The 19,289-nt window shown below is 35.8% G+C and overlaps 2 protein-coding genes across 4 annotated transcripts in view; one reads left to right on the top strand and one right to left on the bottom strand.

The window, feature by feature from the left end:
- The window catches only part of LOC101889291 (sodium channel protein 60E), a 585,783-nt gene that overhangs the window by 150,014 nt on the left and 416,480 nt on the right, over positions 1-19,289 (bottom strand). Inside the window, exon 4 of the mRNA XM_059127843.1 lies at positions 16,761-16,969. Within this exon, the coding sequence (XP_058983826.1) occupies positions 16,761-16,969 (209 nt within the window). The remainder of the gene's footprint in view (positions 1-16,760; positions 16,970-19,289) is intronic.
- The window catches only part of LOC101888289 (mitochondrial thiamine pyrophosphate carrier), a 108,668-nt gene that overhangs the window by 81,821 nt on the left and 7,558 nt on the right, over positions 1-19,289 (top strand). The gene's annotated exons all lie outside the window — the stretch shown is intronic.

The following is a 19,289-nucleotide window of genomic DNA, read 5'->3' as shown; positions in this document are numbered from 1 at the left end:
TGAAGGACTAAGGAGGATCGACCAGTAGAGCAGCCTGAGGAAGGCCTGTAAATCTCGATTTCTTCTACTAACTGTAGAAGATTTCTGGATAGTACTCAAACTTTATTTACCTTTAAACCTTGTGAGAATCACCCCCCCGAAAATGATACAATGCATTAGGAGACTATTACAAAATTGATTGAAATTTTCTACATTTGGAGCCTGGAAAAGCCATTTGTTATTTTTTCGAAAACTGGATTTTTTTGAATGTGGTTGCATTTATTTGGAATTATTTTCAATATAAATTTTAGAGCTTGTCATCTTTGTAAAATGTGCTTTCTTCATGGGAAGTTGTAGGGTAGGGTATATTTAGTTTGTCATTCCGTTTGTAACACCTCGAAATACACATTATAGACCCCACAAAGTATATACATTCTTGATCAGTATAAAATTCTACGTCGATTTAGCGACATTATTCACCAGAACTGTTACAAATTTGGTATTTGAAGTTCGTAATGGATACTACATCCTAAGACAGAAATTGTCTGTGCAGGTTCATGTCTTCATATATCCCCCATATAACGGTACTCGGTACTCTTTCGATTTAAGCGACATTATTTAACGGAATTCTTTTAAATTTGGTATTTGAAATTCGTAATGGATACTACAGCCTAAGACAGAAAATTTTCTGTGCCGGTCCACGTCGTCGTATAGCCCCCATATAATGGTACCTCCCGATATTTGGTATTTTAAGGATTTTAGCTTCATTGTTACCGTTTGTTTCGCATTGGAATATTGTTTCGCATTTGAATATTGTAATAGCTAATGACAAATGTTACCTATGCAGGTCCATATGGTCGTATGGACCCTAATATAACATCTACAATCGGGATTTTTAAGATTTTAACAGATTTTTTTTTAACGGATTTTATTGTATTTGAGAATTGCCAAATTAGTTCCAAATGGTGGAGGGTATTCAAAGTTCGGCCCGGTCGAACTTACAGCTTTTTTACTTGTTTTTTGTAGGATTAATGTCTTTGAGGGATGTGAGGACCAAATAGCGCTATCTACAAAAGATGTGTTGCGTGCTGTAAGTACTGGCAAAACATGATGTTTGTGTCTAGGCAACGAAGCTAATTTTAGCTCAGCCATAAGCGAAATTTTCGAAATTAGACAGAAAATTATGGCTCAAACTGAAAAATACCGAAAAGGGTGCTCATCTTTTGCATGGAAACAAATTTGCCAGTACCTATCAACGATCTACGGGATGTCTACTGATAACGGTTATTTAGCGATATGTCTATGATCCAGCAATGATTTATAGATAGTTTTTGATAGTCTATCGACGGTAATCAATTGGCGACGTACCATTGAAGAGACGTTAACTACTTTTCGACGATCTGTTAGTAACCCGACCCAATATCTATTATTGAACATTGGATGACTTTTCGCTTATTAATTGAGTAACTATCAACGCCTGTCCACGATCCGAGAGAGAGTTTTCGATGGTCCATCTATTGACAATATATGGACAGTCTATCCACCATCCCAGCCGACGAGCTATCAGCGGTTTATCTACCGTATGCGGCCAAAGTGCTTGCGTGCCCAAGTCTTTAATACACCCTCCAGAATATTTTTGCGATAAAATTTGGCTTTTATTCCGATGCCACGGACCGTCGGCTGTTATGGCGGTCCACACCATCTCCATGGCCGGCGTTAGAGTTCTGGTGGCCAACCGAAGGTGCACATTTTCAGCTGACCTCTTTGGCAAGTAAACACGATCATTTTGTTTGTTTACAAACAGCTGGACAACGAATGTTTTCTCATCGGAGAAAACCAAATTTGGCCGTTCACCACTTTCGGCCAAGCGAAGCAAGTCTTTCGCTCTTTTGAGTCTACTTTCTTTCTGTTGCGGTGTAAGTTCTTGCACTTTTTGGAATATCAATGGCTTTGCCCAGAGCTCATTTTTCAATATTTGAAGAATGGAATATTGCGATATGTTCAGCTTACTAGCCATTTTTAGTAAGTAAGTTCGGCCGGGCCGAACTTTGAATACCCTCCACCATTTGGAACGAATTACTAAATTTTCAAAAAAATAAAATCCATCAAATTTTTTTTTAAATCTTTAAAATACCTAATATCGGAAGGTGTCGATATATGGGGGGATATGCGATATTGTGGACCTATATAGACAAATCTATGTCTGGGGGTAAAGTACTCACAAAGAACATTTTCGTTGAAAAATGTGGCTAAAATCATCAAAATACCGAATGTCGGAGGGTACGGTTATATGGGGGGTATACGATATCGTGGACCTATATAGACAATTCTCTTTCAGGTGAAAAAGTACTCACAAGGGACTCCTTGTGTGGAATTTAAGACAATTCCATTGAAAAATGTGGCTAAAATCATCAAAAAAAAAACGAATATCGGGGGGACCGTTATATGGGGGCTATACGATATCGTGGATCGATATGACCCATCTTCGAACTTGACCTGCCTGCAGACAAAAGAAAGATCAGTGCAAAATTTTAGCTTCCTATCTTAATTCGTTTTGACTGTAGCGTGATTACAACAGACGGACAGGGCTAAATCGTCTTAGAATTTTATGCTGATCAAGAATATATATTCTTTGTTGGGTCTAAAATGACGAACTTAATATACCCTCCATACTATGTATGGTGGAGGGTATAAAGAAAAGACGCTTTAAAATATGAATTTGTACAATTCAGTGATATTGTGAGCTACATAAGATGATAATGGTCATGACCCACAAATAAGGTATCGAACCGTTCAGTGGATAGCCAAGATCCCTTGAATACAGGAATATAAGCTGCCGTGACATGTTCTTCATTCAATATGAGAATAGATAAGTATAATTGTGTGGCTGTGATTAGGTTAAGTTAGATTAGATTTAGAACCACCCAAACGAAGCGGTTGTGTTTCCTTCGCCATCGTACACATGTTTTCTCACATATTCTGCCTTTTCAAATTCCATCACAATTACAAATCATCACTCCCAACGTCAGATTCATGCATTTGCTTACGACCAATAAGCGCCATCTGTATCCCAACACAAAAATATTATGTTTGTGTCTAGGCTAAGTGAATGTTCACTATACAGCTATGTGATCATTTTAAGAACCATTTTGTTGTGTTGGAACCGCCATAAACTGCCTACGCACCAGGAATAAGGCTGAAAATTATGGTTTCAACTTAAAAAAGTGTAGAACAAGAATTACCATTATAAAAATCTTATTTTTGTACATGAAAGCAGCCTATTTGCTATAGGAAATATGCTGCCTGTAATAAAAATGTCCGTAAAAAATACTGTGGATATGACTCGGGCTGCCGACTTTTAGCTATGGGACGCACAGAGCCAGCAAAGCTCTTACCCTTCATTTTCAATTCTTTGAACTCAAATTAATTAATATTTATTTCTAAATTAAATTTATATTAATTTTATATTTGATCAATAATTATTTAACAAGATTCATGTATTTGCTAAAGACCAATTAGCGCCATCTACGTGTCAACGCAAAAATATGAAGTTTGTGTCTAGGCTTAGTGAATGTATACTGTGTCGTTAAGTGATAATTTCAAGAACCATTTTGATGGCTTTGCGTCAGAACCGCCATAAACTGCCTACATACAGGTAATTAGGCTGAAATTATGGTTTCAACTTTAAAAAGAGTAGAACAGGAATTACCATCATAAAAAATATATATTTATGCCTGAAATCAGCCTATTTGCAATAGGAAATATGCTACCAGTAATAATAAGTAAAAAAGCAGTGAATTTCGGCTGGGCCGAAATTTTATCAACAACTATCAAACATTAGGAAGGAACTTGAAAATTAAAAAAAAAAAATTCCGAAAACTACCTCTTAAATGAAAAACTTTATATGGGGATATACGAAGACGTGGACCTGCATTTAAAAATTTTTGTCATAGGCTGCAGTAATTCCGGTAAATAATGTCGCTAAAATCATGAAAATACCGAATATCGGGAGGTATCGTCATATGGGGGATATACGAAGACCTGGACCCGCATACGAAATTTTTTGCCACTAAGATTTTCTAATCTATAGATCTATACGAAAACGTGGACGGACATGGCCCATTTACGAACTTAAAATGCCTACTGGTAAACTATGCATGTATGCAAAATGTTTGTCTTCAATCTAGCTTGATAGCTTGATTACAACAGACAGACAGACGGGCAGACTAACAGACGGACATAGCTAAATCCTCTGAGAATTTTACGCTGATCCAGTATATATATAATTTGTAGGGTCTATTATGAATTTTTCGAGGAGTTACAAACGAAATGACAAGGCTAATATACCCCCCACAGAATGGTGGAGGTTATAAAAATGTCTGTATAAAATACTGTGGATATGACTCGGAGTTTTTCTCCGGACATGAATTTGCGGATAATAAGCTGAAATCCAATCCGAATCATTTTACTATAAGTTAGAGCCAGCAGAACTCTCACCTATCAATATTTCAATACATTTGAAAATTTCCTTCATTTTCAATTCCTGTGACATCTCTCAACTCAAACGAATTAATATTTATTTCTAAATTAAATTTATATTAATTATTTAACTATTTAATTATTTATATTCATTCAGTCATGTGTTAATAGAATTAATCACATACATCTATGTGTGTGTGTGTGAGCGTGCGTGTGGCATAGTTAATGTCATATGCTTGAGTGGATTTGAAAGGATACACTACGCATAACAAGGACACTTTTCACTCTCTAAATTTTCTTTTAATGATGTGTGTGAAAGTGTACGTTTTTATGAAGAAATCTCCAAAGCTAGACACAAAGATGACAAATAAAATTGTGGGAAAGTCAACCAAACAAGAAAAAAGGGATTTTGAAAATTTTAACAAAATGTCATTTCCTTTAATCTGGAAATCCTTTTAGCAGTCTCCGCTTGTTGTGGCGTTGTTTGTCCTCTTGCAAACCAATCAATCGAATGGGCTTTATTTCCAAGCTGAACAGCAACAACAAAACAATTTTTTTGGCCTATGGACAATTTCCGTTAAAACCATGGCTAATACTTCCGAATTTGTTGGCCTTTCAATTTATGTTACAGGAAATGGGATGAGATGGCGATGACAGAACTCTTTTCAATTTTGAATGAAAGAATGGACGAACGAATGAAGGTTTTGTTCGTTCGTTTTTTTCTTTTCTTCGTTAGCCATAAAAGCATCAAATATGGACACACACACAGAATGAATTGGCGTCTCTCGTTGTTCTTCTTCAACCCAGTAAACAATTTTTGCCGAATTCGGTCCGATTTCTGTCAGAATCTCTGAAAAAATGTCCGATTCTGATTCCGAATTCCTTCCGATTTCGGTACGAAAGTTGTATGGACGTGGTCAACGAATTCGGAAAGATTTTCTGAAAAAAATCTGAAAAAATATTAGATTTTCTGGACGAATTCGGTACGAATTCGGTGAAAATTCTTGAAAAAATAGGAGAAAAAATTAGGTTTTCGGAAAAGATTCGGAGGACAACTCCTAATTTCTGAAAGAAATCGGGCAGAATTCGTTTGGAAATTCGGCGGAATATTCAGATTTTCTAAAAGAAATCGGTCAGAATTCGAAAGAAAATTCGGAATAAAATTCAGATTTTCTGAAAAAAAAAAACGCTCAGAATTCGGGAGAAAGTTCCGATTTTCTGAAAAAAAAAAAACGTTCAGAATTCGGAAGAAATATCGAAAAAATCGTCACACCACTTAAAAATGAAAAAAAAAAACACATATTTATTTAAAAAACAAACAATTTATTTCGGGTTTCGTAAAAATGTAGTTTAAATATTACATCTATAATACATTTACATTATAAATATTATGTATGTAGTTGTTTTTGCAATTTTTTTCCATCATATTTTTTTGGGAACGAAAGAGAAAGAGGCTGATTCACAACAACAACAAAACGCACATTTTTACAACGAAAAATCTAACAGTTCACAATAACAAATAGCATTTTTGCTTTGCGCTTTGTTGTTGTTGAGATCTTGAAATGAATGATCACAACAACAACTACTATGGGAGAGAATGTGTCAAACCACCACCATCCGTTTACATGTGGGAGAGAATATGCCAGAGCAATAGACAATCTACTCTCTCCGTTTGTACATTTTTCGAGTTTTTTTCGCTTAAAAACACAGGAAAATGTGCAGAAATTCTAAAAAAAAACGTTTAGAAATTTCGGAAAAAAATCTAAAATCAGAGCAGTCGGAAAAAATTGTTTACTGGGAATGGATTCCACACCATTGGACCATTTCTTTTTTTTTGTTTTGTGTTCTTTAGATGATGATTCAGCATTTTGTTGTAATAGAACCCTGAACCCATGTGAAGAGCAAGAGAGGGGGAGAAAGGAAAATATTTCAAAGTTTGTGACCGTTCATTATGAACATGAATAACTTCTGGTGTTGTTCGTCGTCATTGTAAGGATGATGTGAAAAATCATAAAACTCAACAGACTTGAAAACGCAAGTGATTAATGGAAAAATTGTCTGATGTCTAAGGTTAGAGATTTTCTTGCGCCATTCAGAGTTGCGACTAAAAATAGACTTGTTTGAGGGTAGAGGCGTGAGGGCTGATTTGTTAGGTCCACAATAAATAATACACAAAATCTAAAATTTTTTTAAATATTATTAATTGAAAAAATATTGTTTTATATTCTCCCCCATAGTATGGAGGGTATATTAAGTTTGTCATTCCGTTTGTAACACCTCGAAATATACATTTTAGACCCCACAAAGTATATATATTTTTGATCAGCATAACATTTTATGCCAATTTAGCGATGTCCTTTCCGTCTGTGGAAATTGCTCTAGTTTCCGAACGAATTGAAGTAGATTGATAAAATTTTACTCAGATGTGTGTTTGTTCTGCAGGGATTTTGGTATTGAAAATGGGCTATATAGATCCCCGTTTTGGTATAGCCCACATTTAATGGTACCTTTCAATATTCGGCATTTTGATGATTTTAGTGACATTATTTGATATTTGAAGTTCGTTATGGATACTACAGTCTATGACAGAAAATTTTCCTTGCAGGTCCAGGTCTTCCAATATATCGTACCTCACTATATTCGGTATTTTGACGATTATAGGTACAATATTTACCGGAATTGTTTCGAATTTCGTATTTGAAGTTCGTAATGTGTACTTCAGCCTACGACATAATTTTTTGTATGCAAGTTTACGTCTTCGTATAACCTCGTGTGACGGTACCTCCCGATAGTCGGTATTTTGATGATTTTAGCGGCATTATTCACCGGAATTTTTTCAAATTTGGTATTTTATGTTCGTAATGGATACTATAGCCTAAGACAGAAAATTGTCTGTTCAGGTCCGGTTCTTTGTATAGCCTCCATATAATGGTACGTTCGATATTCGGTATTTGGATGATTTCAACGACATTATTCACAGGAATTATTTCAAATTCAGTATTTAAAGTTCCTAATGGGTACTACATCCTGGGACAGAAAATTGTCTATGCAGGTCAAGGTCTTCGTATAGCCCCGATACAACGGTATCTCCCAATATTCGGTATTTTGATGATTTTAGCTCCATTATTCACCGGATTTTTTCATATTTGAATATTGTAATGGCTTATGACAAAAGTTACCTATGCAGGTCCAAGATTTCGTATAGACCCCAATATAACGGTTACATCTGGTATTTTTAAAATTTTAACAGAATTTTTAACGGATTTTATTTTTTGAAAATTTCGAAATTCGTTCCAAATGGTGGAAGGTATTCAAAGTTCGGCAGGACCGAACTTATTGCTTTCTTACTTGTTTAATTTTATTTAAAAAAATTAATTAATTGAACAAAAATATGTTTTAAAATCTAATGGCTTACAAAATCTAATATTAGTTAGTTTTAAAACCAGCATATGAAATTATCCAAACACTATTGTCAGTGCCTTAAAGTCCTCTTCTAATGCCAAAATTTAAATTTTGGAACAAAAACGTTGCGGAACAGGGTATTCCTACAAGAATACAATAGGAGAAAGCTGGGGACTCTATTCCGCTAATATATACCGAATTTATAAAATATGGTAAGGTACATCCTTTCTTATGGAAGTCTTGTCTGGAGGTTCGAAACTCCAAAGCGTACATCGAGCAGCTTCAATACTAATCACGGTCGCAACCTCACGGGTAAAAGGTTACCTCAAGCAAAAGGTGAGGTGAAAAAACTGTAACCAACTTCAGACTGCTGTCATTTCTAAGCCACTCGTCCGACAGCTGTTAAAATTATTCCAGTGACAGCTCAATATATGGTTAACAAGCGTACAAAAGCATTTTGGTGAGAATTTTCCAGAAAAAAAGTTATTCGTTATGGAATTCCAGCGTGATAATGTGATTTCTTCATATTTGGCTGGAAAACCCCAAGTGGCTATGGTTAGAGCACTCCAGCATTTAAATGTGAATAAATCTTTTGTGTCTCGTACCATCGCTCGTTACCGTGATACTGGTAGCGTAGGCCGACGTCAAGGAAGTGGACGGAAGAAAACAGCAACATCAACAGAAATGCTTCGAAAAGTAAAGAAGCGACTTAATCGAAACCCGCGTCACAGTGGCCGAAAAATAGCTCGTGAGCTGAACTTATCGCAACATTCCATTCGGCAAATATTAAAAAATGAGCTCGGGGTAAAGCCATTGAAATTCCAAGAAGTGCAAGAACTTACACCGCATCAGAAAGAAAATAGACTCGCTTGGCCGAAAGTGGTGAACTGTAGAATTTGGTTTTCTCCGATGAGAAAACATTCGTTGACCAGCAGTTTGTAGACCAACAGAATGATCGTGTTTACCTGCCAAAGAGGTCAGCTGAAAATGTGCACCTTCGGTTGGCAACTAGAACTCAAGCGAGGGTCATGATGATGGTGTGGGCCGCCATAACAGCCGATGGTCGCTCTGTGCTTGTATTAATCGAATAAATGCCGAATATTATCGTGAAAATATTCTGGAGGTCGTACTAAAGCTTTGGTCATGCAAACATTTTGGCCGCAGATCTTGGACATTCCAACAGGACTCAGCACCATCGCAGTCAGCACGCGCCACCCAAGAATGGTTACAAAATGAGGTTCCTCGCTTTATTTCCATGGCTAGCAAAATCTCCGGATACCAATCCGTTGGACGGTTTCATTGGCCGTTTGAAGGCCATAATTCGTGCCAAAGGTGACCAATTCGAACAAATCTAAACTTATTCTCAAAATTGATGCTATTTCCGTCATTTTTTGCTTTCTTTCAATAAAATTTAAAAAAGAAATGTAAAAATTATGGCGTTTGACTTTGTTGCAGATTTTTTTATCTCACTACTTCACAACAGGGTCATGAGAAGTTGTTGGACTTTCTAAGAGCTGAATTTACACTTCAACCCTTCATGAGTGGAACAGCGACATAAATGGCTCAAACTATGAGGTTTCACAGAATTGAGATACTGATTTCAAGCAGGTATGAATGGAACGGAGCCAACCTACCTCTAATCGATCTGCTGATGTATACAGTCGGATCAAAGACGGAAGAAGGCATGCTATCTGGTACCAAAGATCATTATTGTGGAGTGCATATAAATCATGGGAGCGACTTTAAGCCCCAAATCGGATGAAACATATACGGGCGCTATGGCAATATCTGAACCAAATTTGAAGCACATGTTTCTACGATGAATTGCCAAAATTCAGTTCATTAGGACTAATACTGGCTATGTGGTGCACAATTAACCCGAAATCGGTTGAAGATATATCTGGAAGCTATATTTAAATTTGAACCGATTCTCACCAATTTCAATAGTCCTTGTGCCAAACAAATATTGTTTGGAAAATTTCATCTCAATCGGATAATAAATGCGACAAGCATTTTGTTCACAAAAATACATGGACGGACGGACGGACGGACGGACGGACGGACTGACCTGCATAAATCGACTCAGAAAGTGATTCTATGAAGATTCTCAAAAGTAACTATGGATCTATCTCGCTTCTTTCTCATTGTTACAAACAAATGCATTAAGACATAACATCATTACTACCATGTGGTGTAGGGTATAAATATTTTTCATTAAAAAAAATAAATTTTGAAAAATGTCCATTCCCAAAGTCCTTTAACAAAATGTTTTGCAAAAAATATAAATTGGCATATTTTTTCAATCAAGATTTAATGACTATCCACATTTTGTTTGCATTCTTTTACTTCGCTTTCCTTTATTAGACTGCCACAATGTCAAGAACATGAGAGAATGAAAAGATGACAGTCACCTAAATTATTAAAATATTGTTCGGCAATGATAAGACCAAAAAGACTGCTGTAAGTCTCTGGAATCTTATCTTGTGCCTGAATAAAAGCCGAAACATTGTCAATGGAAACACAGAGCTGCTAGACCAAAAGATGGCTATGAGGGGGCCATTAAATGTAATCTTCATTTAGCCAATAAATAATCAAAGGTTGTTAAAAAAGCAAATTTCCAACACAATATCATAAAGACCGAAACCAACCAAAGAAATGTTGTTATGTTACCCTAGTCATAGTATTTTCTTGTTGTTGTTGTTGCTGCAGTATCTACAACTTCCGTTTCCCCAACAAATAGTCTGATGAAGAACCTCCTTGACACGAGCCAAGGTTTGTGTTGTACACTTGCCTCATTGTGTTGTGTACACTGTTTATGATGATGATAATGAAAACGATGATGATGATGACGACAACAATGCCCCACAAGAATATCCCCCCATGCCATGTTGTTAGGTTCGTTCTTCTTTCTTGCCTAGTCTCTAGGACTCTCAGTATTGTGCCTAGGTGTGAACGCCAGAGGTTCGGGAGCAATTTAAAGGTGTTCACTTTATAATGTTGTAAGTGTACTCATACATAAATTGATGTGAATACATAAATATGTACCCATCCATATATATATTGCTATAATGAAAGTGACATTAAACGATAGTTGTTGTTGTTGTCGTTGTTATTGTCATTGTTTATCTAGTGCTAAGATATTAATCGATAACAGCAATTTATTTTGTATGTTTTTTTTTTTTTTTTTGTCGTACATAAAGGATGGCCGGCTGGCTGGCTGACTGGTCATGTCGGACGTTCGAAAAAGGGGTTTCTTTGTTGTTCATATGTGTTTTATGGGGCTATATGAAATATATAATGAAATATTATACTCTTTGATGTAGATCTACCAAATTGTTTAGTGTATTCATTAGAGTTGCCACTTTTGGGATTATGTATGAAGTTTAAAATTTGATTGATGGCAAGGTGGCATTTAAAGTCATTTTCAAATATCGAATCCCATATCAAGGCCTTGTGAATATCTTTCAAGTTTTTGCCCAGAATACAAGTTATAGATTTGAATCTAGTTGTAACAAGTAAAAAAGCTGTAAGTTCGGCCCGGCCGAACTTTGAATACCCTCCACCATTTGGAACGAATTTGGCAATTCTCAAAAACAATAAAATCCGTTAAAACGTCTGTTAAAATCTTAAAAATAACGAATGTAGCTATTATATGAGGGTCTATACGACGACATTAACCTGCGTAGGTAACATTTGTCATAAGCCATTAAAATATTCAAATGCGAAACTTAAAAAAATCGGTTATAATGTCGATAAAATCAAAATAACGAATATTGGGAGGCACCGTTATATGGGGACTTTACGTAGAGGTGGACCTGCACAGACAATTTTCTGTCTTAGGCTGTAGCATCCATTACGAACTTCAAATACCAAATTTGAAACTATTCCGGTGAAAAATATCGCTAAAATCATCAAAATACCGAATATTGGGAGGTACAGTTATATTGGGGCTATACCAAAACGTGGACCTATATGACCCATTTTCAATACCAAAAGTCCTGCAGCCATAACACACATTTGAGCAAAATTTTATCAATCTACTTCAATTCGTTCGGAAGCTAGAGTGATTTCCACAGACGGACAGACGGCGGACGGACATCGCTAAATCGACATAGAATTTTATGCTGATCCAGAATATATATACTTTGTGGGGTCTAAAATGTGTATTTCGAAGTTTTACAAACGGAATGACAAACTTAATATACCCTCCATACTATGGTGGAGGGTATAATAAAAATGTGATAAAATGAGGCCTATATTAAATAATGGAATTGTTAGATGTAACACTTATAAAGGCAGTTTGTTCGGCCGGACCGAACTTTGAATACCCTCCATCAAATGGAACAAACTTGATAAAATTGACATTTCACAAAAAAAAAAAAAAAAAAAAAAAAAAAAAAAAATCTCTTCAAATCTCAAGAATGCAGAATATATGGAGTTGCCGTTATATTGGGGTCCATACGAAAGCGTGGATGTGCACAGGCAATTGTTTTAATACCCATTATAGTATTCAAGTAGGAAACTTTAAACAATTCCGGTGAATAATATCGCAAAAACATCAAAATGCCGAATATAGGGAGGCAGCAATATAGGGGGGATATACGAAAACCTGGACCTGCCTCGATAATTTTCTGTCCCGAATGTAGTACCCATTACTAAGTGCAAATACGAAATTCGAATTCCAGTGAATAATACTACTGAAACCATCAAAATGCCGAATACAGGGAGGCACCGTTATATGAGGCTACACGAACACATGGACCTGCATATGCAATTTTCTGTCACAGGCTGTAGAACCTATTAAGAACTTCAAATTCGAAATTTGAAATAATTTCCGGATCAAGTCGCTAAAATCATTAAAATAACGCATATAGGGGGCTATAACTAAACGTGGACCTATATAGCCCATTTTTAATAACAAAAATCCTGCAGGCCAAACACACATTTAAGTAAAATTTCATCGACCTACTTCAATGTGTTCCTACTTATTTCGAGGTGTTACAAATGGAATGACAAACTTAATACACTCTCCATACTATGGCGGAGGGTATATAAACAATGAGGGGACCTCCTGGTACCTCCCCTACAAAAGGTCGAAATTTTCACGCAAAATATTTTACTGCACTGAAAGGGAAAGGACATTCCGATTTTGCTCCAACTTTGCAAACTGTCTTCAAATTATACACAGCAAAATATTTTTATTAACATAAGATCCGCTGTTTAGATGGAATATATCGGTCCATTCCTTATGGTACCTCCCTCATAAAGGGTCACAATTTTAAGTACCATAAAGCTTAAAAAAATCTGAAATTAACATCCGATTCACTTTGGACGTGGTACTTTTTAATATTTTTTTTTATCAACACGAGATCTGTTATAAAGATGCTAGATATCGGATCATTCCTTTTGGGACCTCGACTAAAAAGGGCAAAATTTTTATAAAACCAAAATGATTATAAAAGCCGGAATAAGCATCCGGTTCTCTCCACATTTCACACATCCTATTATTTGTACTAACACAAGATCTGCTGTGAAGATATGATATATGTGTTTACTCCTTTTATGTCCCTCTATTGCTGATAAAATATTGGACGGTGTCAGTTTTTGTTATTTTTTATGAAATTACATAAATAATACCGTGGTTCATTGGACATTAGTTTTTAGGCTAAACAGGGGTTTCGCAAATATTGGGTTATTTAAAAATTCGTTCTGAATAGCGCAACAATTATAGTTGATATTTTACTTTATGTTATAAACAACGCCATCTATGCTTCAATATTATAATCGTTCTCAGCTAGCATTATTATCTGTAGTGTATATATTTAGTCGCTAAGCAAATACATTGCTCTCTTACAGTGCCTGCAAGAATCTATTACTTTTAAAATTTTTTTCGATATCGTAAGGGGGAAATCGGTTATTGTAGTAAAACAGTTTACAATCTTGCAGTTCTGGAACAGACCATATGTTATATCATTCATTTTGAAAAATTAAATGTTTATTGTCTGTCTCACCCTTTTATAGAACCCCGTCATAAAAATTATATGGCAACCCTATTCAACCACATACCGATAATAATCTTAAACAATTAATGGGACAATATTTAATGTATGTGTTTTGAAACTGTTAATTTTATTTGATGGACTTGGTTTTTGTGTATCATTTGTGTGTGGTGGTCTCCGGACACATTGAGGCCAGGAGCATTAAAGTTTAATGGTAACCCACACAAACACATGCACACACGTTCCCCATAATGACCTCAAATTTATGTTTATTGGCATAGTATGTAATATTAATTAAAGGATGTTTTATGGGTATAGTAGAAGGAAGTGGGTGGCAGTAATAGGTGATATGGATATGATCACAGAAAAGAGTCCGACATCGGTTGAAGCAAAAACTAAAAAAAGAAAAAATAAAAAAAAAATCTATGAGACCTTTTAAATCTAAAATCCCGAAAAAAAACGCAGATTCTTCCTTGGAGGATGGACCTGATGGGCTCAAAATTAAATGATATTTTCCCGCTCTCTTGAGGACTTAAATAAATAAACAAATATAGAAATAAAATAATCAAAAATGACTAAGTTCAGCGGAGGCGAACTTTTAATAACTTTAAAAATTAACCTGACCTATGCCCCCAAATACCTAAAAAAAATCGAAAGTTCTGCTATATTTAGGATATATACTTTTAATAAATAGGAGAAGTTTTTTTCCCACAAAATGTATGCAGATGTGTTTGGAAATTCGGACCCAAATCCTTAAAGTACCGTAAATGAGAAGGTACAGTTATATGGAGGCTATACTCAACAGCGAACCTGCATATGTAGAAGGAAACGTACGTCCCGAAATTCACTCCATTTGGGCTGATATTAAGAATAAGGGATATTATATGACAGCTGTATCCATATTTTAGACGATCTCCATAAAAATTTGCCAAAGGCATTTCCAAGCTCTATAAGATATCTGGTACCAAATATCATTATTATCGAATCCATATTACGAATGTGAGGGACTTAAAGACCAAATCGGATGAAGCATATATATGGGAGTTATAGCTATATCTGTACCGATTTTCTCCGAATTTGATGTACATGCTTCTAGAGTGGATTCGGGTGAATCTACCAAAATTAATGTCATTTGGACAGATATTGGCCATTTAGTGCACAATTAACCCGAAATCGGTTGAAGATATATGTGGGAGCTATATCTGAAACCGATCTTGATACAATATGACACAGGTATTTCTGAGCTGTATCTGATATTTGGTACCAAATATCATTCTTGTAGAGTGTATATTACGAATTGAGGGACTTTAACACCAAGTCGGATGAAACATATATATGGGAGCTATAGCTATATCAGAACCGGTTTGCACCAAATTTGAAGTGCCTATTTCTAGGATGAATTCAGTTGGAATTGCCAAGATTCTGTTCATTTGATGCACAAAAAACCCAAAATCGGCTGAAGATGTGTATGGGAGCTATATCTGAACCGATCTCGATAACATTTGGGAGAGGTATTTCTGTACTGTATCTGATATCTGGCACCAAATATCATTCTTACGAAGTACATATTTCCAATATGAGGGATATACCAGCAAATCGGATGAAACATATGTATGTAGGGGGGCTATAGCTATATCTGAACCGATTTTCACTAAATTTGAAGCACTTGCTTCAGGACTGAATTCGGATGTGCAGGTTATTTTGAAAGATATTGCCTATTTGGTGCACAATTAGCCCGAAATCGGTTGAAGATATATATATGGGAGCTATATCTTAATTTGAACCCATTCTCAGCGATTTCAATAGGGTTCGTCCTTAGGCCAAAGTTATATTGTTTGGAAACTTTCATCTCAATCGGATAATAAATGCGACCTGAATTTTGTCCAAAAGTATACATGGACAGAAGGACGGACGGACGGACTGATGCATGTCAGAAAGTGATTCTATAAAGATCTTTATGTTACCATGGGTCTATCTCGCTTTCTTCTCTTTATGTTACCACTATGTGGTGTAGGGTAGGGTAGGGTAGGTTAGGGTCCAAGTGTATTTCGTAGTATTCGGTTTGTAGGTCAAAACTTCAAAAGAGTTTTGGATTTCAGGCCAAACTTTTTTAGGACCCTTACAGAGCCAGTGATAACCATACACAAAAGGACACAGTTTTTTAAGCTATACTTTGCAATATGTTGCCACTCTATTTAGCTTATTTTTGGGATCAAAACCTCCCAAATACCGAGATACGTCTATTCTATAGTTAGCTCTACTTTCATAGTCCACCGTGTTTTACTGTAATTTTCGGTAAGTGAAGCTTGCACCTAGAATCTCATTTCTACCGACTTGTTTATTTTCTCGGTACTTGTCGTGGATTCTGGTGGGTCATCATAGCACAAATTGTATTTTTATTAAATTCTCAATTATGACCCCTCATAAGAACCTCTTAAAAAATACCACAAAAAAAAACCGATTTTTATAAACTTTGTGATTAGCTCCAGCATAACATTGCAGAGATTCCATCTTTTGCCTTTCCAACCCCCCGCCTACGGCATTGACGTTTTCATCCCATCGACACTTAAGCCAGACCTTTCTCGTGGCCCACATTTTTATTTTCCATTATCCCCGAGTAGAAAACAGTTTACCAACTTTTTGCGAAAAAATATTTAATCGTAAAAAAACTTTTGATGGCCACAACAACTTAAGGCAATAAATGTGGGCGATGATAACATTTTCATTTCCGTAATACATTTATTCAACCAAAAAGCCCCCCACTTACTCACACACACATAGATAGATCCGTAGTGGACGCGTGTGGTCCATAAATTAAGAAAAATACTCCTTTCTTTACAAAAAAAAAAACCAACAAACAAACAAAAAAAAAAACGCAGAAGAAACCCATTTCCAACTTACCTCTTCATATATGAAATGATCAATTTCCTCCAGTGGTCGTCCGTACATATTCTCCGGAAATGGTTCAAATTTCTTTGGCAAAACATCGCCATCTTCCACGGTGGCCTTGTTGCGCGGATGAAAGCCATATTCACGGACCAATTGGATGTGACGAGTCTCATTTTTGATTTTCGATTTTTGGGTGTAGGCAACAACCTGCTGTTTGGCAACTGCAATGAAAAGGAGGCAAAAGAGAAAACAGAGGATAACATTAAGATATGAAGATAAATAAAGATGAAAATAAATGTTAATGTTGAGTAATAAGCATTAAATATGGAATATATTCAAGGATAAGCAAAGAGACCAGCCAACCATCTACCAAGCACATATTGTTGAAAGATGCCGCAACATCCGTTTTGTTTACGGCCGGAATTTCTTCCCCAAACCCATCCCCACCACCCACCAAACGATATCTGTGTAACATTGTTGTCTGACATGTCGTTGTTGCAATTTAAATGTAATTAAGTTTTTTTCTCTCTCTCCACCTCTCTCTCTCTCTCTTTCGCTTTTCCTTAAAATGATTTATATTTTAATTCCATGAAACACGTTCGCAAATTGTGTAGTCTCTGTACCTGACAAGTCGCCATGTACATACATATGGTTGTATGCTTGTATCTACAATTTTGTATGTTTGTGTGGGTATGAGGAATATTTATGTTAATTATTAATGAAATTATCGCCTTACACAGTCACATCTTTGTTTACCCCACTCAGATTTTTGAAAAAAAAAATAGAGAAATATTTCCCAAAGACAAGATTTAAAAAGAAGAGATATTTAAAGAATATTTTTCAAGGACTTACAGTTCAATAAGGACTAAGGATATTTTATTAAGAATTAGACCAAAAGGAGGAATTTGTCAAGGTAAATATTTTTGTATAAATATTCAAAAAACGCAATATCTATATCTATAAAAGAGGAAAATGTTTGTACATTTAATTGTTTGTTTCTAATATATGGAATCAATAACTGCTGAACAGATTTTCTTGAAAATGTCCAAATGTACTATAGCATAGCCTGAAAATAATATAGGCTATATAAATTTTTGAAATTACACTCAGAACGGAAGTTATAGCATCAGAATCAGAGGTACCTCCACAAAATTTAGTTTTTGTATGCACATATCTATTGATCGATTGCAGATATAGTCTTGAAATTTGGAGTCCGTAACGGAAGCAAAAATAATTTTGTCAAATTATATTGAAATCGGTTGAGATTTGGATATAGCTCCCATATATATTTTCGGCCGATTTTCCCATATTTGATTCACCAAACACGATATGAATGCGCGATTTGGTAAAAAAATTTTATTGAGATGTGTCGAGGTTTGGATATAGCTATATACACATATATATATATATATATACATATATATGTATATATATATATATATATATATATATATATATATATATATATATATATATATATATATATATATATTGACGGATTTCATGTATTATATACACTAAATACGATATGTACAGAGTGAGATGCAAAAACTACAACAAAGTCAAACTTCATATTTCTTACTTTTTTTTAATTTTATTGAATGAAAGCAAAAAATGTCGGAAATAGCATCAGATTTTAGAATAAGTTTAGATTTGTTCGAATTAGTCACCTTTGACACAAATTATGGCCTTCAAACTGCCAATGAAACAGTCACACGCTGCCCGAGTGTTGCTCTGCGGTATTTTGGCCCATTCTCGGCGAAGCGCTTGCTTGAGGTATTTTTTAGTGCCAACGTTGTTTTCCAAAATACTCCAGCCACAATAGTCCGATGGATTGGTATCCGGATATTTTGGTGGCTATTGTGCGCTGGAAATAAAGCGAGGAACCTTATTTTGTAACCATTCTTGGGTGGCGCGTGCTGAGTGCGATGGTGCTGAGTCCTGTTGGAATGCAAGGTCCAATGTCTGCGGCCAAAATGTTTGCGTGCCCAAGGCTTTAATACACCCACCAGAATATTTTCGCGATAATATTCGGCATTTATTCTGATGCCACGGTCGATTAATACGAGCGGAGAATGACCATTGGCTGTTATGGCGGCCCACACCATCACCATGGCCGGCGCCTGAGTTCTGGTGGCCAACCGAAGGTGAATATTTTCAACTGAACTCTTTGCAAGTAAACACGATAATTTTGTTTGTTTACAAACCCGCTGGACAACGAATGTTTTCTCATCGGAGAAACCCAAATTCGGCAGTTCACCACTTTCGGCCTAGCGAAGCAACTCTTTAGCTCTTTTTAGTCTACTTTTTATTCTGCTGCAGTGTAAGTTCTTGCACTTTTTGGAATTTCAATGACATTACCCCGAGCTTATTTTTCAATTTTTGCCGAATGAAATATTGCGATATTTTCAGGTCGAGAGCCATTTTTCGCCCACTGAGACGCGGGTTTCGATGAAGTCACTCCTTTACTTTTCGAACCATTTCTGCTGATTTTGCTGTTTTCTTCCATCCATTTCCTTGACGTCGGGCTACGCTACCAGT

This window comes from Musca domestica, unplaced genomic scaffold, assembly GCF_030504385.1.
Source record: "Musca domestica strain aabys unplaced genomic scaffold, Musca_domestica.polishedcontigs.V.1.1 48, whole genome shotgun sequence".
Taxonomy (NCBI): Eukaryota; Metazoa; Arthropoda; class Insecta; order Diptera; family Muscidae; genus Musca; species Musca domestica.
Note: the sequence above shows the minus strand (reverse complement) of the source record. Positions and strands in the feature narration are given on the sequence as shown.